The following is a 17,426-nucleotide window of genomic DNA, read 5'->3' on the forward strand; positions in this document are numbered from 1 at the left end:
CCTGTGTCACACCCCCTGCCTGTGTCACACCCCCTGTGTCACACCCCCTGCCTGTGTCACACCCCCTGTGTCACACACCCCTGCCCGTGTCACACCCCCTGTGTCACACCCCCTGCCTGTGTCACACCCCCTGCCTGTGTCACACCCCCTGCCTGTGTCACACCCCCTGCCTGTGTCACACCCCCTGCCTGTGTCACACCCCCTGTGTCACACTCCCTGTCTCACACCCCCTGGGGGCTGCTGCGGGGCTGGGGGCTTCTCTGTGCCGCTGCTTGAGCTGCTGCAGGGCCCGGCCCACGGGGCCAGCTGGGGACTGCAGGAGTGGCCGTGTGCAGGAGCAGGCTGCAGGGAGCTCCAGGGAAGGTGGCAGCCCTCAGGGGCTGCTTGGCAAGCAGTCTGCTGTGTGATCTCAGTGCAGACACTGGCCCCTGGCTGCCAGCAGGGACCTCTGGGAGCAGCCTGGGCTAAAGCTCTGCCTACTTCTGACCCAGGAGATGTAACAAAACAAGGTTGTGAACTTCTTTTCTGCACTGATTGGCCTAAATGAACGTGAGGATGTGTTGGATGGAAGGCAGAGCAGGCATTGCACAGGTTACAGAGTTAAACACAAACAAACCCAGTGTGTAAATACTCACCAGCCTGTTCTTTCTCCTCCCTCTCTGCAGGTTGATTTTCCAAGAAATCTGGCCAAGTCCGTAACTGTAGAGTGAAAGATCATCTGAATCATAGGGGCAAAGGGGAATTCAATGAAAGACTTTTTTTGGTACCAAAATAACTCGATTTTAAAGCCCCCTAGGTAAATCTTATTTTGGTAAATCGTTGTTTGTGTACAAGATCACCATAATTCCATTGCATTAGTGATTGTCCAGTTGATTCCACATCAATAGCTCTGGATTTTTTTTTTTCTTTTTGGATCAATAGACTTCCACGAAAGATGTTAAATGGTTTTCCTTAAAGATTGCTGAGTCCTCTAGGTGAGGGGTTACTCTGAGCTGGTGTCATTGTCCCTTCCCTGACTGATGGGAAAGCTCTGAAGGATTCTCAGTGCCCTGTGGTGCTCCCAGGCAGTGGAGCAGGACCCCAGGACACACAACTGGAACAAGAGCTGGCACTGCTCACACCTGGGCAGGAATTCCAGCAGTGAAGGAGGCTGCAGGCAAGCCTTGGGGTGAGCCCCTGCCTCAGGAGCAGGAGGGAATTCAGCTGGCACAGCCTGCTGGGAAGGTGCCAGGGAGGGTGATGCTGCTCCAGAGGGGTTTTATCCATGCCAAATCCAGAGCAAGTGACAATCTCCTAGCCATGGTGGCCACGGGACCCCAGCCTGGCTGGGCTGAGGGCACAGGGGTGGCCAGGGCTGGCTCTGAGCTGCTGCTGCTGCTGCTGCTTGGGGCTGTTCAAACAGGGGGAGCTTTTCCTGTGCTGAGGATTTCCCCTGGAACTGGGGGGCACTGAGAGCACACCTGGCTGTGACACACCTGGCTGTGACACACCTGGCTGTGACACACCTGGCTGTGACACACCTGGCTGTGACACACCTGAGTGACCCAGCTCTGTGCAACACACCTGAAAGGGATAAAAAGGCTCCATAAACACAACAGAAACAACCTTTGAAAATTGCCTTGGTAATAAAGAAATTGCCTAAAGAAATTACCTTGGCCATGTTTCTGTAACAAGCTTGAAGAGAATCAAAAATGAGACAGAAAATACACCTTCAGGACTGAAAACCTGACTTTTTCAGAGTCATCAAAGGGCAGTTATTATGCATTTCCTGATGTGGAAAGGTGAATTTCCTCCCATCTTGCTGGGTTTTGAATTGGCTTTCCACAGGCATTGTCAAACCTGCTGGTGACTATTCCATGTGATTTGCTGCCCCTGAAAAATGGCTTTAGCAGATGGGGAGTGCCCAGTTCCCCTGGCACAGGGGAGTATTCCAAAGACTCTGTGGCAATTCTGCTTGGTGTAAACCCACAGGGACTCCTTCACTTCAGTGCCAGCAAAGGCTCAGACGATGAGAATGAAATGAAATGAAATGCTGTGTGCCTGGAAAAGCTTCTCCAAGCAGTGCATGTGTTTATGAACCTGTCACACCTGTTGGTTTGTGAACACGCCGTGCTGCTGGTGTCTGTTCAGGAGCAAAGTGGTAAATTCTGCATTTTAGTTCAGCACAAGCTGTGTGAGGCACTGCCCTGGCCTGAACATCACCTGTAGCCCTCCCTGCTTCCCTGGAGGAGGAGAATTGAGGGAAAAACAAGGATTTTGCAGTGCTCACAGGTGGGAGAGAGGTACTCTTCCTCCTCCTCCTCCTCCTCAGCTTGCTTCAGAGCCCCTGCAGGGCTGGCCCAGGGATGTGCAGTGCCCCATCCTCTGCTCTCAGAACAGCATCTGTTAATTAACAGAGTTAATGATCCCCACCAGGGGATGCTTCAAGGCCCTTTTCCTCCCCCTGCAGCCAGCTCTGCTTTTCTGCTGCCTGGCACAGAGCAGGCTCAGCAGAAGTGTGCCAGTGCAGGCTGTCACAGCCTGCTGCAAACAGGACCAAAGAGCTGAGCTGGGAGTGCCAGGGAGGTGGTGCTGAGCTCCCTGGGTGTGCCACAGCAGCCCCTGTCCCCTGCAGCTGGTGGCACTGATGGCTCAGGGCACGGGCAGTGTCCCCTCCTCCTGCCTGGGCTCAAACCCAAAGGCAGGGATGCTGTGGGCTCAGCCCCCAGGGATGCTCTGGAGCTCACCTGGAGGAGGAATTTCCCTGCTGGCCGTGGCAGGGAGCTCCTTAGCATCTCCTCGTGGTTGTTGTTGCCATGCAGTGTGAAGTGGGGATGCACCAAGGACTCTTGCTGGCTTTCCTTACCTCGTTCTGTCCCCGTGTTGCATTTCTGAACAGATGATGTTTCCCTTAGAAAGCTTTTAGGGTGTCTCGTGGTATTTATTGACAGCCAGTCAGTCTTCTGCTCTCCCAAATGAATGTTTTGCTTACTGAGCCAGTGAAATTCTCTCCTTCCTCACTGAGGTGTTGGAAAAATTCAGTAGCTCTGTCTCTAAAATTGAGCCACAGGTAAATACAGATGAGACCTTTGCCACCTGGACTAGCAGCTCCTCCCGTGGCCACAGTTTATTTCGGTGTAAGTAGCTCTGCCCCTCACCTGCAGAGGCTCAGAGGGAAGCCCTGAGGTCCTGGGGGGGTTTTAATTCCCAAAAAAAAAAAAAGCAGAGAGCTCCCAGCTCAGCACACCTTTCTGCCCTGCAGCTCTCACCCAGATCCCACACTCGTGCAAATTGAGCAGCACGTGGAATTTGCTGCAGCCAGGAAGGCTTTTTATCCCCCTGGCTGTGCTGCAGAAAGGCAGTTTTTTACCCAGATTTCTCACAGTCAGCACTCTGTGCAGAGCCCATCAGTGCCTGTCCCTGGGCAGGGCCATCTCCTGGGACCCAAAAAACACCACCCAGAGCCTTTCCCAGCCCCCTGGCATGAGCAGAACCCTCAGCCCGAGCCTTAAGCCCATCCCAAAGCCTCTGAAGGCACAAACCACACACAGCAGTGCAGAGCTGGGCCTGTCCCCTCCCTGGCTGTCCCCAGCAGTCCCTGGTGCCACAAGCTTGGCCCTGGTGCATGGAGGGAGCTCCCAGCTCAGCACACCTTTCTGCCCTGCAGCTCTAACCCAGATCCCACACTCGTGCAAATTGAGCAGCACGTGGAATTTGCTGCAGCCAGGAAGGCTTTTTATCCCCCTGGCTGTGCTGCAGAAGGGCTGTGGGCAGTTTTGTACCCAGATTTCTCAGTCAGCACTCTGTGCAGAGCCAATCAGTGCCTGTCCCTGGGCAGGGCCATCTCCTGGGACCCAAAAAACACCACCCAGAGCCTTTCCCAGCCCCCTGGCATGAGCAGAACCCTCAGCCCGAGCCTTAAGCCCATCCCAAAGCCTCTGAAGGCACAAACCACACACAGCAGTGCAGAGCTGGGCCTGTCCCCTCCCTGGCTGTCCCCAGCAGTCCCTGGTGCCACAAGCTTGGTGGCCCTGGTGCATGGAGGGAGGGAGGGAGGGGCTGAAATTAAGTAGATTAAGTCAGTGTTTAGCTGTGGCTAATTTTAGATCCTACCTGAATGTACCAAACTTGCCTCAAAGCATGGAGTCCCTCCTCTTCTCCAGGACAGGAAGAAGAAGAAACAAAAATATTTGGGTTGGCAAAAAAAAAAAAAAAAAAAAAAAAAAAAAAAAAAAAAAAAAAAAATTTTTTTCCTTTATTTTTTTGCTGTTCAGTCCCACCCCCCAGCATGTCAGTTCTCTGGACACCTCATCTAACCCACAAGTTTAAAAGCGCTGTGACAAATCAAAGGATTCAACTGAAACCAAACACCCACTCTCTGACAGCCACACAAAAGCAGGAGGTCAAAGATCTGGAAAGGCTGACCATGGGCCTTTACCATACACCCAGGACCCTGGGATAGGGACATTCACCCATCCCTACAGCTTCTTCCTCTACACAACTGGATTAAAGTGACATTGCAGTTACTGATAGTGGCACTGACCAAGAAACAGCAAAATAATATAAGAGCTTCCAAGGAGAATGTGCACTAACACTGGTCATGCTCCTGCCAAATACTGACATTAAATAGTCACCAAAAAGACTCTGGAACTGCAGGCTGGAAGACTAAGTCCCTGTCCCACAGCTCTTCTGAGCCAGGCCAGCCCAAGGCAGCCAGAAGCAGCACAGGAAATCAGCAAACTCGGGGTGATGGAGCAAAGCCGAAGCCATGAGGCTAAGCGGGGCTACAGTTCAGTGACTGCTACACAAGGGGAAACCAAGAAGCTCATGAACAGTGGTGTTTCTGCAAGTCATGGATTCACTCTGAATCCAGAAGCAATGATCGATTTCAGTCCCTGGAGGAATTCACACTCAGGCCTGAACTTTCCTTGCTGGAGTAATACAAGCACTGCTGCATTTTTACCTTAGGACAGTCTTTTCTTGGCTATGCAAGACTGTTGTTAGGTGCCATTTGGTCCTGTAGTGTGTGTATCTGTCAAAATTGCCCCAAGAAAGGATGAACTAGAGGTTTTAAAAAAAAATTTTTTTAAAAAAAAAAAAAAAATTGGGGGAAAAAAAAAAAAAAAAAAAAAAAAAAAAAAAAAAAAAAAAAAGGAAAGAAAACTTCTTTGCCTTCAATTCAGTTTCTGTAAATAGAGATTTGAGTGGCAAACCCACATTTCCTCTGTGTAGATGCTGTGTGCTGTACATTTCCAGCTGGCTGGGCTTGTGGGGACCAGGCTGTACTGTGTTTGTTGTGTGCTGTAGCAGGAGATGTCTTCTTTCTGTCTGTAGTGTTTATCATTTGGGTTTTGTCTCTTTGCTTACCTTTTTTTGTATCTCACCCTTTGAATAAAATCAAGTGCCCTACATTAACCAAATGGAATTCCTGGTCTTTAGTTAAATCCACTGAGGACAGGTGGGGAAGTTAAGGGCTGGGTGGGCAAAGCAGAAAACTTCAGGGGTTAACTCTCCCCTCTCCTGCCCCGTGAGGCTCTTCTGGGTCAGAGATTCTGCATTTCATCTCTCATATTTCACCTGCCCTGTCCTAACTGGGCTTTTTCCCACTTTACAAGAAAGCCTGTGAGATCCCCCTAAGGCAGAGCTGTTCGTGTACCCTAATTATTGTTTACTGAGTTATTATTTAATGATCTCTGAGACAGCACAGTGAGTGTCACCCACGTTCCCCAGCTCCTGGAGGGCCCTGGGTGGGTGAGGCTGGGCTGGGACCCCGAGGCTCAGGTCAGAGCAGGGGGCTCAGGGCTGAAACACACCTGGCTGCTTTGTCAGGGAATAAAACCCTGCAATTTCCACCCCTGGAATTCCACCCCTGGATTTCCACCCCTGGATTTCCACCCCTGGATTTCCACCCCTGGAATTCCACCCCTGGATTTCCACCCCTGGATTTCCACCCCTGGAATTCCACCCCTGGATTTCCACCCCTGGATTTCCACCCCAGGAATTTCACCCCTGAATTTCCATCCCCTGGAATTTTCCCTCTGGCTTTCCACCCCTTCTTCCTCGCGATTTGCCCCCCGGGAATTCCACCCCTGGATTTCTACCCCTGGAATAAAACCCTTGGATTTCCACCCCTGGAATTCCACCCCTGGATTTCCACCCCTGGATTTCCACCCCTGGATTTCCACCCCAGGAATTTCACCCCTGAATTTCCACCCCCTGGAATTTTCCCTCTGGCTTTCCACCCCTTCTTCCTCGCGGGTTAATTTCCTCGGGGATCTCCAGGGGAGCAGCCCCAGCTCCAGTTTATTCCCGGAGAAGGAGCAGCTGTTGTTTTTGGGGCCCCCTGTCCCTCTTGCAGGTGGAGCTGCTGTTGTTCCCTCTTGCAGGTGGATCGCATCGCTGCCTCCAGAGACTGAGCCCGGCCCTGCCCCGGAGCTGCTGGAGGAGGGAGCGGAGCCAGCGGTGAGCGGGGCAGCCCCTCGTGCCCGGGGACACCGGCCGGGGGGGACAATGGCCAGGGGGTGACACCATCCCCAGAGTGACACCATCCCCGGGGTGACAATGGCCAGGGGTGACCCCATCCCCAGGGTGACAATGGCCAGGGGTGACAATGGCCAGGGGTGACACCATCCCCAGGGTGACAATGGCCGGGGGTGACAATGGCCAGGGGTGACACCATCCCCAGGGTGACAATGGCCGGGGGTGACAATGGCCAGGGGTGACACCATCCCCAGGGTGACACCATCCTCAGAGTGACACCAGCCTAGGGGTGGCACCGGCCAGGGGGTGACACCATCTCCAGGTGACACCAGCCAGGGGTGACAATGGCCAGGAGGTGACAATGGCCAGGGGGTGACACAATCCCCGGGGTGACACCAGCCAGGGGGTGGCACTGGCCAGGGGGTGGCACTGGCACTGGGGTGACACCAGCCCTGATGTGACACCAGCCCCAGGGTGACACCAGCCCTGTAGTGGCACCGTCCCAGGGGTGACATTGGCACTGAGGTGATGCCACCCCAAGGGTGGCACTATCCTAAGGGTGACACCATCCCCAGGGTGACACCATCCCAGGGGTGACACTGGCCCTGTAGTGACACCATCCCAGTGGTGACATTGGCACTGAGGTGACACCACCCCAGTGGTGACATTGGCACTGAGGTGACGCCATCCCAGGGGTGACACCAGCCCAGGCACCCCTGAGCCCCCATTCTCTGCTCCCCAACCCCCCAAATGTGAGTGTTGAGCACTGAACAAAGCCCAGAGCCACCCTGGGGAGGTGACACAGATAGGGGGGGTGACACAAAGGGGGGGGTGACACAAATGGGGAGGTGACACCCCCAGAGGTCACTGCTCCCTTTCTGTGTTTGCCCTGGAGTTCTCCTCTCCTCTGACTCAGATTTGGGCCTTTCTCTGCCAAATTTGGGGAGAAAAAAAGCAATTTCTTTCCCTGGCAGAAGCTTGGTTATTCCTGGTGGTGGCTGTGCCCTGTTAAAGGTTTTTAACAGTTTGTGTGAAATCCATTCTGGGAGGAATGGACACTTCAGGCTCTGTCAGACCCCAAAAAATCAGCTTTTGTGGCAGGAGTGCTCTGGGTTTTGGGAGGAAAACTACCAAGTCTGAGTCCCCAGCACAATGAAAAACCAGCCTGTGAAAATCAGTGAAGATCTGTGAAGATCTGTGAAAATCAGTGAAAATTCAGTGAAAATCAGAGAAAATCTGTGAAAATCAGTGAAAATCAGAGAAAATCAGTGAAAATTCAGTGAAAATCAGAGAAAATCTGTGAAAATCAGTGAAAATCAGAGAAAATCAGTGAAAATTCAGTGAAAATCAGAGAAAATCTGTGAAAATCAGTGAAAATCAGAGAAAATCAGTGAAAATTCAGTGAAAATCAGAGAAAATCTGTGAAAATCAGTGAAAATCCAGTGCCCAGGGTTGGCCCCAGCTCAGCAAGGAAAGCTCAGAGCCCACGGGAGCTTTGTGTAGTTCTTTAATAATAACATCAAGGCCAGCAATCAAGAGTAATGACTGGATTTACCAAAGGACACATTTAACATGCAACACACAGAGGGGTGAAACGTCCCCGCGCAGCACTGAGCTGACAACACCGACACCAAACCAGCCCCCCTGCCCCTCAAACCTTCCCAAAATCGCCCCCAAAACCTGCCAGAGCCCCCAAAAGCAGCAGGCACAGGAGGTGCCTCCGCACCCCAGGCGGCAGAGAGAGCACCCAGGTGGCCACAGAGCTGGTGTGGGCATGGAAAATAAAATAAAATAAAGCAAAAAAAGGAAGCAGAAGCTGAAGCTCAGGCCCTTGGAGGCTGCCAGGTCCTGGCAGGGCTGGGAGGGAAGGGGAGAAAAGGCATTTTTGGGGGGGACATTTCACCCAGGGCTGGGCAGGGGGAGGTCACACAGGGTACAGAGGGCACCCCAGGGGTGCTCCAGCTCTTCGACCTCATTTACATGGCATTAATTCATTAATTGGCTGGGGCAGCTGCCTGGGAGCCAGGAGCAAGCAAGGTTTCACTGCCAGCCTTCCAGGGAGCCCCGAAATTCATCTTTGGGCTCCAGCACGGAGGGAGTGGGGCTCTGAAAGGCACCTGAGGGATTTTGGGAGCCAGATTTAGGCTGGTCCTAAATCACAGAGCCCCAGAATGGCTTGGCTTGGCTTGGGTTGGGTTGGGTTGGGTTGGGTTGGGAGGGGGCTTAAATCCCAGCCAGTGCCATGCCAGGGACACTTGTCACTGTCCCAGGGGTGCAGCTGCTCTGGGAATTCCATCCCAGCCCCTCTCACCCTCACAGGGGAGAATTCCTCCCTAAATTCAAACCAGGGATAAAATTCACCCCCAGACAGGCTCTGCTTTTTTTTTGGGAACATCACCAAAGACCATCCTGGGCAGAATTGTGGGGTTTTTTTTCAGCCTGATCCCAGCCAAAATGGGCTGGAGCTGCCCCAGTTAATGCCATGTAAAACAGGTGCTCGTCACTACAGGAAATATTTGTACATTTATAAAATAAAAAAAAAAAAATTAAAATAAAGAAAAAAGCAATACAACCATAAAGAAAAAAAAAAATACAACAAGCACAGCTTGATACGATAACATGCCATGAAATGTCATTGGCTTTATAATAATTTACTACAACTTGAAAAATGTTCTTTTATCCACAAGGGATAGGAAATGCTTCCATCTAACATATGGTAAGCATGCAGCAACAATATGTACAACAAAAAATTTGGAGCTTGTTTTTATTTTTAAGCTGGATGATTACAAAGGGAGCATTTGAAAATTCTGATTTTTTTTTTTTCCCCTAGCCTGATCTAGGCTTTATTTTGCTTCTTTAAATCTGCAGGTTTGGGGTTTTTTTTCCTTAGTTTGGGGAGAATGAGAATTTCTGTGTACATCTGCAAAAACGTCGTGGACGATACACTGCTTTTATTTTTTCCCCCAGCAGGTTTATTGCTAATTAGCCAATTAACCAACTTCTTGGCTAACTGACACCTGAAAAAATAAAATTCTCAATGCTGTCTTGTGGAAAATCCATTTCCTCCCCAAAGGTTTCTGAGGATCTGCTGGGGCGTGGATCCCGTGTTACACCGTGCCAGGTCCCACACCTTCCGTGGAAACAAACCACAGCACAGAAAACCAGACCAAAGCAGACCAAAGCAGACCAAAGCAGACCAAAGCAAACCAATCCTAACCAAACCAAACCAAATCAAACCAAACCACACCAAACCAAACCACACCAAACCAGACCAAACTCAACCAAACCAGACCAAACCCAACCAAATCAGAAAAAATCAAACCAAAGCAAACCAAACCCAACTCAACCAAAGCAAACCAGACCAAATCACACCAAACCAAACTAAATGAAATCACACCAAACCAAACCAAACCAAACCAGACCCAACCAAACCAAACCAAATCACACCAAACCAAACTGAACCAACCAAACCAGACCATACCAGACCCAACCAGACCAAACCAAACCAAACCAAACCAAACCAAACCAAGCAAACCAAACCCAACAAAACCAAACCAGACCAGACCAAACCAGACCAAACTAAACCCAACCAAACCAACCAGACCAAACCAGACCAACCAAAGCAAAGCAAAGCAAAGCAAACCAAACCAAACTCAACCAAACCAAACCAAACCAAACCAAGACCAACCAAACCAAACCAAACCAAACCAAACCAAACCAAACTCAACCAAACCAAACCAAGACCAACCAAACCAAACCAAACCAAACCAAACCAAACCAAACCAAACTCAACCAAACCAAACCAAACTCAACCAAACCAAACCAAACCAAACCAGACCCAACCAAACAAAGCCAACCAAGCCAAGCCAAGCCACAGCCAGGAGCTCTGTGCCTGACCAGATCCCGTCCATCCACGAGGGAGCCCAGCCCAGCTCCAGGGGGGTTCCAGCTGCCCCTGCCCCCGTGGGAGCAGCTGGGGTGGGGGGCAGCAGGGGGTGCTGGGGTCAGGGGCTGCTCCGTGCTGCCTGCAGACAGAACAGGGGACAAGGGGACAAAGGGACAAGGGGACAAAGGGACAAGGGGAGCTGCAGACAGAACGGGGGGATCAGCCCAGCCCCAGCTCCTCAGGACCTCAGGGTTTATCCCACCAGGGCAGAGGCAGGAGGGACCCAGAGCCTCTGCCTGGGGTCCCCTGCTCTCCTCGCCCAAAGGGGCCAGGGCAGGTCTCCTGTGAGTCTCTTTCCTCCATTCCCTTTCCTCCTTGAGATTTTTTTTCCTTTTTTTCCCCCCCCTTTGTTTTGCTAGAAAAGCTAGAACCGATATTTCCAAAAGCAGCACTCAGCAAAGCATTTCTGTATCTGGTAAAAAAGAACAAAAACTCCACAATGAGATGAGAACCCTTTGCTGCTGACAGAAGTGCAGCTACAGAGGTGGATTTCTCTCCTGGGAGATTCCCAGAGAGTTTTGTGAGAACTGGAGGGGCTTTGGGGGATGTCCCTGGCTCTGGCCCCGGGCTGCAGGAGGCAGGGGATGCTCTGGGGGGTGCTGGGGATCCCCTGAAGGTGAGGAGGAAGCAGGAGAAATGCAGCCAGTGCATTTCTTGGCAGCCTGGTTCCCACCTGGCCTGGCCCAGGGGGGTTTGCCTTGGTCCATGCTGCTGACAGGAGGGAGGGATGCTGCTGAGAGCTGGCACGGGTCAGTGAGCACTCTGGCTCTTCACTCAGAGCTGGGGAGGCAGCTGCTACTTGGTTAGGAAAGGAAAACAAAACAAAAAAAAAATCCAAAAAACCCCCAAAACCCCAAAACAAAACAACCCCCCAAAAACCCAAAACAAAACAAACCAAACCCCAAAAAACCAAAACAAAACCAACCAAAAAAATCCCCCCAAAAAATCCACCTGGAAGCATTTTTAAGGCGAAAGAATTCAATTTACAGACAGGCAGGGAGGCATCAGTGGCAACCTTTCCAAGCTGACAGCAACAAGGAGCCCGAGCAGGGTGGATTTGGGGACCCCAGACCCCCAAACCCCTCTGGTTTGCACTCGGAGCCTTTCCCTCCGGGCTGGGGAGCAGCACGGACAGACGGACAGACGGACAGAGCTGCCCGGCACAGCCCCCCCTGCTGCCCACGGCTGTGCCACCCTCGGCGCTTCGGGGCTCCTGGTGCCCCCCGGGCTGACCCCGGGATGGGTTTTGGGGTGTCCCCGCTCTCCGAGTTCCTGATCGCACCCAGCGCCCCCCTCCTCCCTGGGAGGGAAGGGGGCCTGGCACCCCCTGTGCCCCCCGAGGGGCTCCTGTGCCACTGCCCCGGCAGCGGGGCTGTGCCTGGCCCAGGTGCAGGTGAGCCAGGTGTGCCAGGTGAGCCAGGTGTGTCCAGGGGTGTGTCCAGGTGTGTGTCCAGGTGAGCCAGGTGATACAGGTGAGACAGGTGTGTCCAGGTGAGTTTTGTGTGTCCAGGTGTGCCAGGTGAGCTTGGTGTGCCAGGGGTACACACAGGTGTGTCCAGATGTCCAGATGTGCCAGGTGAGCCAGATGTCCAGGTGTGCCCAGGTGTGCCCGGTGCCTGGCTGGGGTTCTGCACTCCTGACCGTCCACCTGGCCAGCCCCAGGTGTGGCCAGGAGTGTCCAGGTGAGCCAGGTGCCCAGATATTCTCAGGTGAACCAGGAGTTCAGATGTTCCCAGGTGAGCCAGGTGCCCAGGCGTGGCCAGGAGTGTTCAGGTGTGCCAGCTGTCCAGATGTTCCCAGGTGTGCCAGGTGCTCAGATGTTCCCAGATGTTCCCAGGTGTGCCAGGCAGCTGGCCGGGGTCCCGCACTGCTGGCAGCCCTGCCGTGCCGTGCCGTGCCGTGCCGTGCCGTGCCGTGCCCGGGGCTCTCCCTGGCACGGAGCCCGCTGTGCCACCCGTGCCCTTCCTGCAGAGCGTCCCCGCGGTGGCACAGGGCACACACAGCTGGCACACAGCTGGCACACAGCTGGCACACAGCTGGCACACCCTCAGCCGGAGCTCCCCGCGGCTCCCAGAGTTCGTGGCACTGATGCTCGGGGGGGGGGACGAGAGAGGGGAGAAGGTTCCAGAAGGGGCCGGAGGGGGGGTGTAGATGGGCGCCGGGGGCGGGGCCGAGGGGTAGGAGTTGTTCAGGGGGTATTTGGGGGGGGTCTCCGCGTTCTTCACCCGCGTGAAGTTGATGCAGCGGCCCTGGAACGGAGCAGGAGGGGGAGAGAGGTCACCGGGACAGGAATTCTCAACCACGGCATGGCAGAGACCCAGAGACCACCCTGACCCCCACCACGGCATGGCAGAGACACAGAGACCACCCTGACCCCCACCACAGCATGGCAGAGACCCAGAGACCCCCCTGTCCCATCCCTGTCCCATCCCTGACCCCCACCACAGCACAGCTGAGACTTCATAGAGCACCCTGTCCCATTCCTGTCCCCCACCATGGCATGGGATGGACCCACAGACCACCCTGTCCTTCTCCTGACCACTACTATGGGATGGCTGGGACCTCTCAGACCACCCTGACCCATCCCTGACCCATCCCTGTCCCATCCCTGACCCCCACCACGGCATGGCAGAGACCCAGAGACCACCCTGACCCATCCCTGTCCCATCCCTGTCCCATCCCCGACCCCCACCACGGCATGGGATGGACTCTCAGACCATCCTGTCTCCCACCATGGCACAGCTGAGACTTCACAGGCCACCCTGTCCCACCCCTGACCACCACCATGGCACAGCTGGGACCTCTCAGATGTCCCCATCCAGCCATAACCACCACCATGGCATGGGATGGACCTCTCAGATCTTCCCATCCCATCCCTGTCCCTCACCATGGCATGGGATGGACCCACCAGACCATCCTGACCCACCCTGGCCACCACCACGGCATGGCTGGGACCTCTCAGACCACCCTGACCCATCCCTGACCCATCCCTGTCCCATCCCTGTCCCATCCCCGACCCCCACCACGGCATGGGATGGACTCTCAGACCATCCTGTCTCCCACCATGGCACAGCTGAGACTTCACAGACCACCCCGTCCCACCCCTGACCACCACCATGGCACAGCTGGGACCTCTCAGATGTCCCCATCCAGCCATAACCACCACCATGGCATGGGATGGACCTCTCAGATCTTCCCATCCCATCCCTGTCCCTCACCATGGCATGGGATGGACCCACCAGACCATCCTGACCCACCCTGGCCACCACCACGGCATGGCTGGGACCTCTCAGACCACCCTGTCCCACCCCTGTCCCCCACCATGGCATGGCAGGGACCTCACAGACCACCCTGTCCCACCCCTGACCACTGCTATGGCACAGATGGGACCTACCAGACCACCCTGTCCCACCCCTGCCCCCCACCATGGCATGGCAGGGACCTCACAGACCACCCTGTCCCATCCCTGTCCCTCACCATGGCATGGGATGGACCTACCAGACCATCCTGACCCACCCTGTCCCCCACCATGGCATGGCAGGGACCTCACAGACCACCCTGTCCCACCCCTGACCACTGCTATGGCACAGATGGGACCTACCAGACCACCCTGTCCCACCCCTGTCCCCCACCATGTCCCAGCTGGGACCTCTCCTCCCACCCATTTCCCAGGCTCAAGGGAAGATTTCTCTAACTGAGGCATTTTCCTGCTCAGAACTTTTCCTGAAGTGCATCCATTCCTCACCAGGACGTCTCCACATCCCAGTGCTCCCGAGGAGCCAATAAACTTTTTGCTTTTCTTGCTCTTTGGTGCTAAGCTACAGTTTGTTGTACAGTTTTAAACAAAACCTTTGCCCTCTGAGCTATTATTTTCTTTCTTTTTAAAATTTTTTTTCTCACAAGTTCCACCTGCAAAAGATCCCACTGTAAATACTCAAATGTCAGAATCAGCATTACTGTATTATGGATTCATTCCTTCAGATATGAAATCATCCCAAAAGGCACCAGAGGACTTCTGGACCCATTCTTTATTTTTGGACTGGGTGAGCATGAGCTTATTTTCTGTTTTACTCTTTCCTCTCCCAAAGCAAATGTTTTTTTCCTGGTGAAAAAAAAAAAGCCAAATGGAGCATGGAGCCCCTGGGGGCTGCAGCAGATTTGTTGGGGGTTCTGGCAGGGTTTTAACCCCCTGCACAGCTCTGCAGCTGTCCCCAGGCAGGGATGGCAGGAGCTGCTCTGGAAGGGACACAGAGGTGTCCAGAGCTCCTCCCCAGAGCTCTGCCAGCTGTGCATGGGGAGGAACATCTGCCTGAAAGGGAAAAGGGCTCCTGGCCCAGCTGAGCTCAGCCTGGCTGGGACAGGAAAGCTCCTCTGGGGAAAACAAAATCAGACATTTCACAGGGCCTCGAGATGCACCCAGCTCAGGGTGAGCCAAACGGAGGGGCTGGGTTGGGGAGCACCCAAATCTGGGGGTCTACAGCCCAACAGGAGGGGCTGGGTTTGGGAGCACCCAAATCTGGGGGTCTACAGCCCAACAGGAGGGGCTGGGTTCAGTCTCACCCAAATCTGGGGGTCTACAGCCCAACAGGAGGGGTTTGGTCTCTCACCCAAATCTGGGGTTCTACAGGCAGAGGAGTGCCAGGCTGGAACTTCTCACCTGGGGCTGGATCCCAAAAAAACCCTCAGCCAGGCTGGAACCCCTGGGGCTGGATCCCAAAACCTCAGCCAGGCTGGATCCCAAAAAAGCCTCAGCCAAGCTGGAACCTCACGCAGCTTTTGGGGAGGAATAATTCCCACAGAGTTTGTCAGGGATAATTCCCACGAAGTTTGGTGAGGAATAACTCCCACAGCTTTTGGTAGGGAGTAATTCCTACAGCCTTTGGGGAGGAATAATTCCCACAAAGTTTGGTCAGGAATAATTCCCACAGATTTTGGGGAGAAATAATTCCCACATCTTTTGGGGAGGAATAATTCCCACAGAGTTTGTCAGGAATAATTCCTACAAAGTTTGGTCAGGAATAATTCCCACAGCTTTTGGTCAGGAATAATCCCTACAAAGTTTGGTCAGGAATAATTCCCACATCTTTTGGTCAGGAATAATCCCTACAAAGTTTGGTCAGGAATAACTCCCACATCTTTTGGTGAGGAACAATTCCCACATCTTTTGGGGAGGAATAATTCCCATCCCCACAGTCCCTGGGGCTGGGTTTGCCTCAGCTTCTGACGTCAATATTAAAGGCACAGCTTTCAGCCCTGTCTGGGACAAATGCTGCCCTGGGCCAGGTGTGGCTGGAGCCTTGAGGAGCTGCTCCATCCCCTGCAGGAGCAGATCCCAGGCTGCTGGCTTGGGAGCTGCCAGTTCCAGGAAAAAGAGCTCGTGTTTAGGTTAACTTTTCCACGGCTGTGAACGGAAAAGCAACGGCAGCAGAAAGTGTGGAAAGGCTGGGGGTTGCTCTCAGGCTCTGTCAGGAGCAGGCTGGGCTGCAGGGATGGGTCACACAGCAGCTCCTTGGCACTGCTGGGACCCTCTGGGTCTGCAGGGACACCTTGGGCTGAGCTGGTTCTGCTCTCAGGTCTGAAAAGGGGATTTGAAACTCCAGCTCCTGGTTTCTGCTTGTTCCTCCACCACTGAAATCACACGATTGCCTGATATCTGAATTTCCTGGAATTTCTGAACCAGGCTCTGGATTCCCATCTAGGCAGCAGCCAGGGATTTCCCAGGCTGAGAGGGAAACTTTGCAGGGGTGGCTTTGTGATGTTCCTCATCAATACATCAGCACTACCTGGCCTTCCCCACCTTCCTGAGAGGGACCTGAGCAGACACAGGGAGCAGGAGAGCTGAAATCTTCCACCCAATTCCTCCCCTGGGGCTGGGCACGTCTGTCCTGGCAGCCCCAGGAACCCCAGGGACCCCTGGGAGCTGCAGCAGATAAAACAGCTCACAGCAGCAAAACCCAGCTCAGGGCTTGAGGTGGAACCCGTGCTTCATTCTGTGCAAGGAATCTCCTGAGCAGCCCAGCTCGTGTGCTGGAGGGGATAAAGTCCCTGATTTCAGCAAGGGATTGCTTCTACATGGGAATGATGTAAGCCTGGGACTCAGCCCAGCTCCATCCCAGGCTCCAAAGCAAACAGAAATGCCTTTCAGTTATTTTTCATCTGGCTTCACTATTTTATCTCCATCAGGGGGTGAATTAAGGAGCCCATTCGACAGCACTGAGTCTGAAATCTGCTTCCCTTCCTCGGGAAAGAGAGGGAAAAGAAGGAGGCACAGACTGCTGTCAAACAGCTCCTGTGCTCAGAGGCTCCTGCTGCAAACCCCAAGCTCCTCTTTACTACCCACACGTGCTGCCTGCAGGGCTTTGGGCATTTATCCAGCCTGAGAAGGTTCCACCAGGATCTGGGGGCTCCTTCTGGGGCTGCTGGTTCCTCTCGGGTGCTCTGGTACTCCCTTGTTCCTGTGGGATGCTCTGCCAACCCCTGGTTCCTCTGGGGTGCTCTGGTACTCCCTTGTTCCTGTGGGATGCTCTGCCAACCCCTGGTTCCTCTGGGGTGCCCTGCTAATCCCTGGTTCCTCTGGGTGCCCTGCTAATCCCTGGTTCCTCTGGGTGCCCCTGCCAACCCTGGTTCTCTCATTCCCAGGGCATACCCCCAGCTTGTCCAGGGCTGGCACTGGGCACCTGCTGGAAAACTGGAGGTGTTCACTCAGAAATCCACCCTGGAACAGAGCTGAGCAGCCTGGAGCTGCTCTGGGACACAAAGCAGAGCCCAGCCCTCCGGGGGTGAGGGTGGTGGGTGACCCGGTCCCCTGCAGCACTGGGGTGAAGTTGGGTGATTTAACAAAGGAAAATCCCAGAATCCCAAATATCCTGGTAGCCAGCCTGCCCCTCCCCTGCCGCAGCTCCAGCCCTTGCCTCAGGTGCTGCTAAAACACGCAGGAATGTCCCTAACTGTGCCACACCCCCCGGAGGGGACAGAGGGGACAGAGGGGACAGAATCTGCCCCTGAGCACAGAGGGCTGTGC

The 17,426-nt window shown here is 53.9% G+C and overlaps 2 protein-coding genes and 1 long non-coding RNA gene across 7 annotated transcripts in view; 1 reads left to right on the forward strand and 2 right to left on the reverse strand.

Annotated features, from left to right (window-relative positions):
* The window catches only part of GFPT1 (glutamine--fructose-6-phosphate transaminase 1), a 38,479-nt gene extending 29,133 nt beyond the window's left edge, over positions 1–9,346 (forward strand). The window contains exons 19-20 of one of the 5 annotated variants that reach the window (XR_005954100.1): positions 6,366–7,103; positions 7,138–7,760. Coding sequence is in view for 4 of the 5 variants with exons in the window: in XM_041424646.1 (XP_041280580.1) it covers positions 1,972–2,028 (57 nt within the window). In the remaining variant the exon portion in view is untranslated. Of the gene's footprint in view, positions 1–1,971; positions 3,581–6,365; positions 7,761–9,327 lie in introns of those variants that run through there. The other 4 variants (XM_041424652.1, XM_041424651.1, XM_041424650.1 and 1 more) reach the window with 4 other exon arrangements.
* Positions 907–1,978, reverse strand: LOC121346658. The gene is made up of 2 exons (XR_005954101.1): positions 1,506–1,978; positions 907–1,475 (listed from the first exon to the last, which is right to left on the reverse strand). It is a non-coding gene; the product is annotated as an uncharacterized LOC121346658 (long non-coding RNA).
* A 3,106-nt stretch (positions 9,347–12,452) lies between the features above and the next one.
* The window catches only part of ANTXR1 (ANTXR cell adhesion molecule 1), a 62,118-nt gene continuing 57,144 nt past the window's right edge, over positions 12,453–17,426 (reverse strand). Inside the window, exons 18-19 of the mRNA XM_041424751.1 lie at positions 12,512–12,654; positions 12,453–12,462 (exon numbers count right to left, since the gene is read on the reverse strand). Of these exons, the coding sequence (XP_041280685.1) occupies positions 12,453–12,462; positions 12,512–12,654 (153 nt within the window). The remainder of the gene's footprint in view (positions 12,463–12,511; positions 12,655–17,426) is intronic.

This window comes from Onychostruthus taczanowskii, unplaced genomic scaffold (genome assembly GCF_017590055.1).
Source record: "Onychostruthus taczanowskii isolate IOZ18803 unplaced genomic scaffold, ASM1759005v1 scaffold84, whole genome shotgun sequence".
NCBI classification, from domain to species: domain Eukaryota; kingdom Metazoa; phylum Chordata; class Aves; order Passeriformes; family Passeridae; genus Onychostruthus; species Onychostruthus taczanowskii.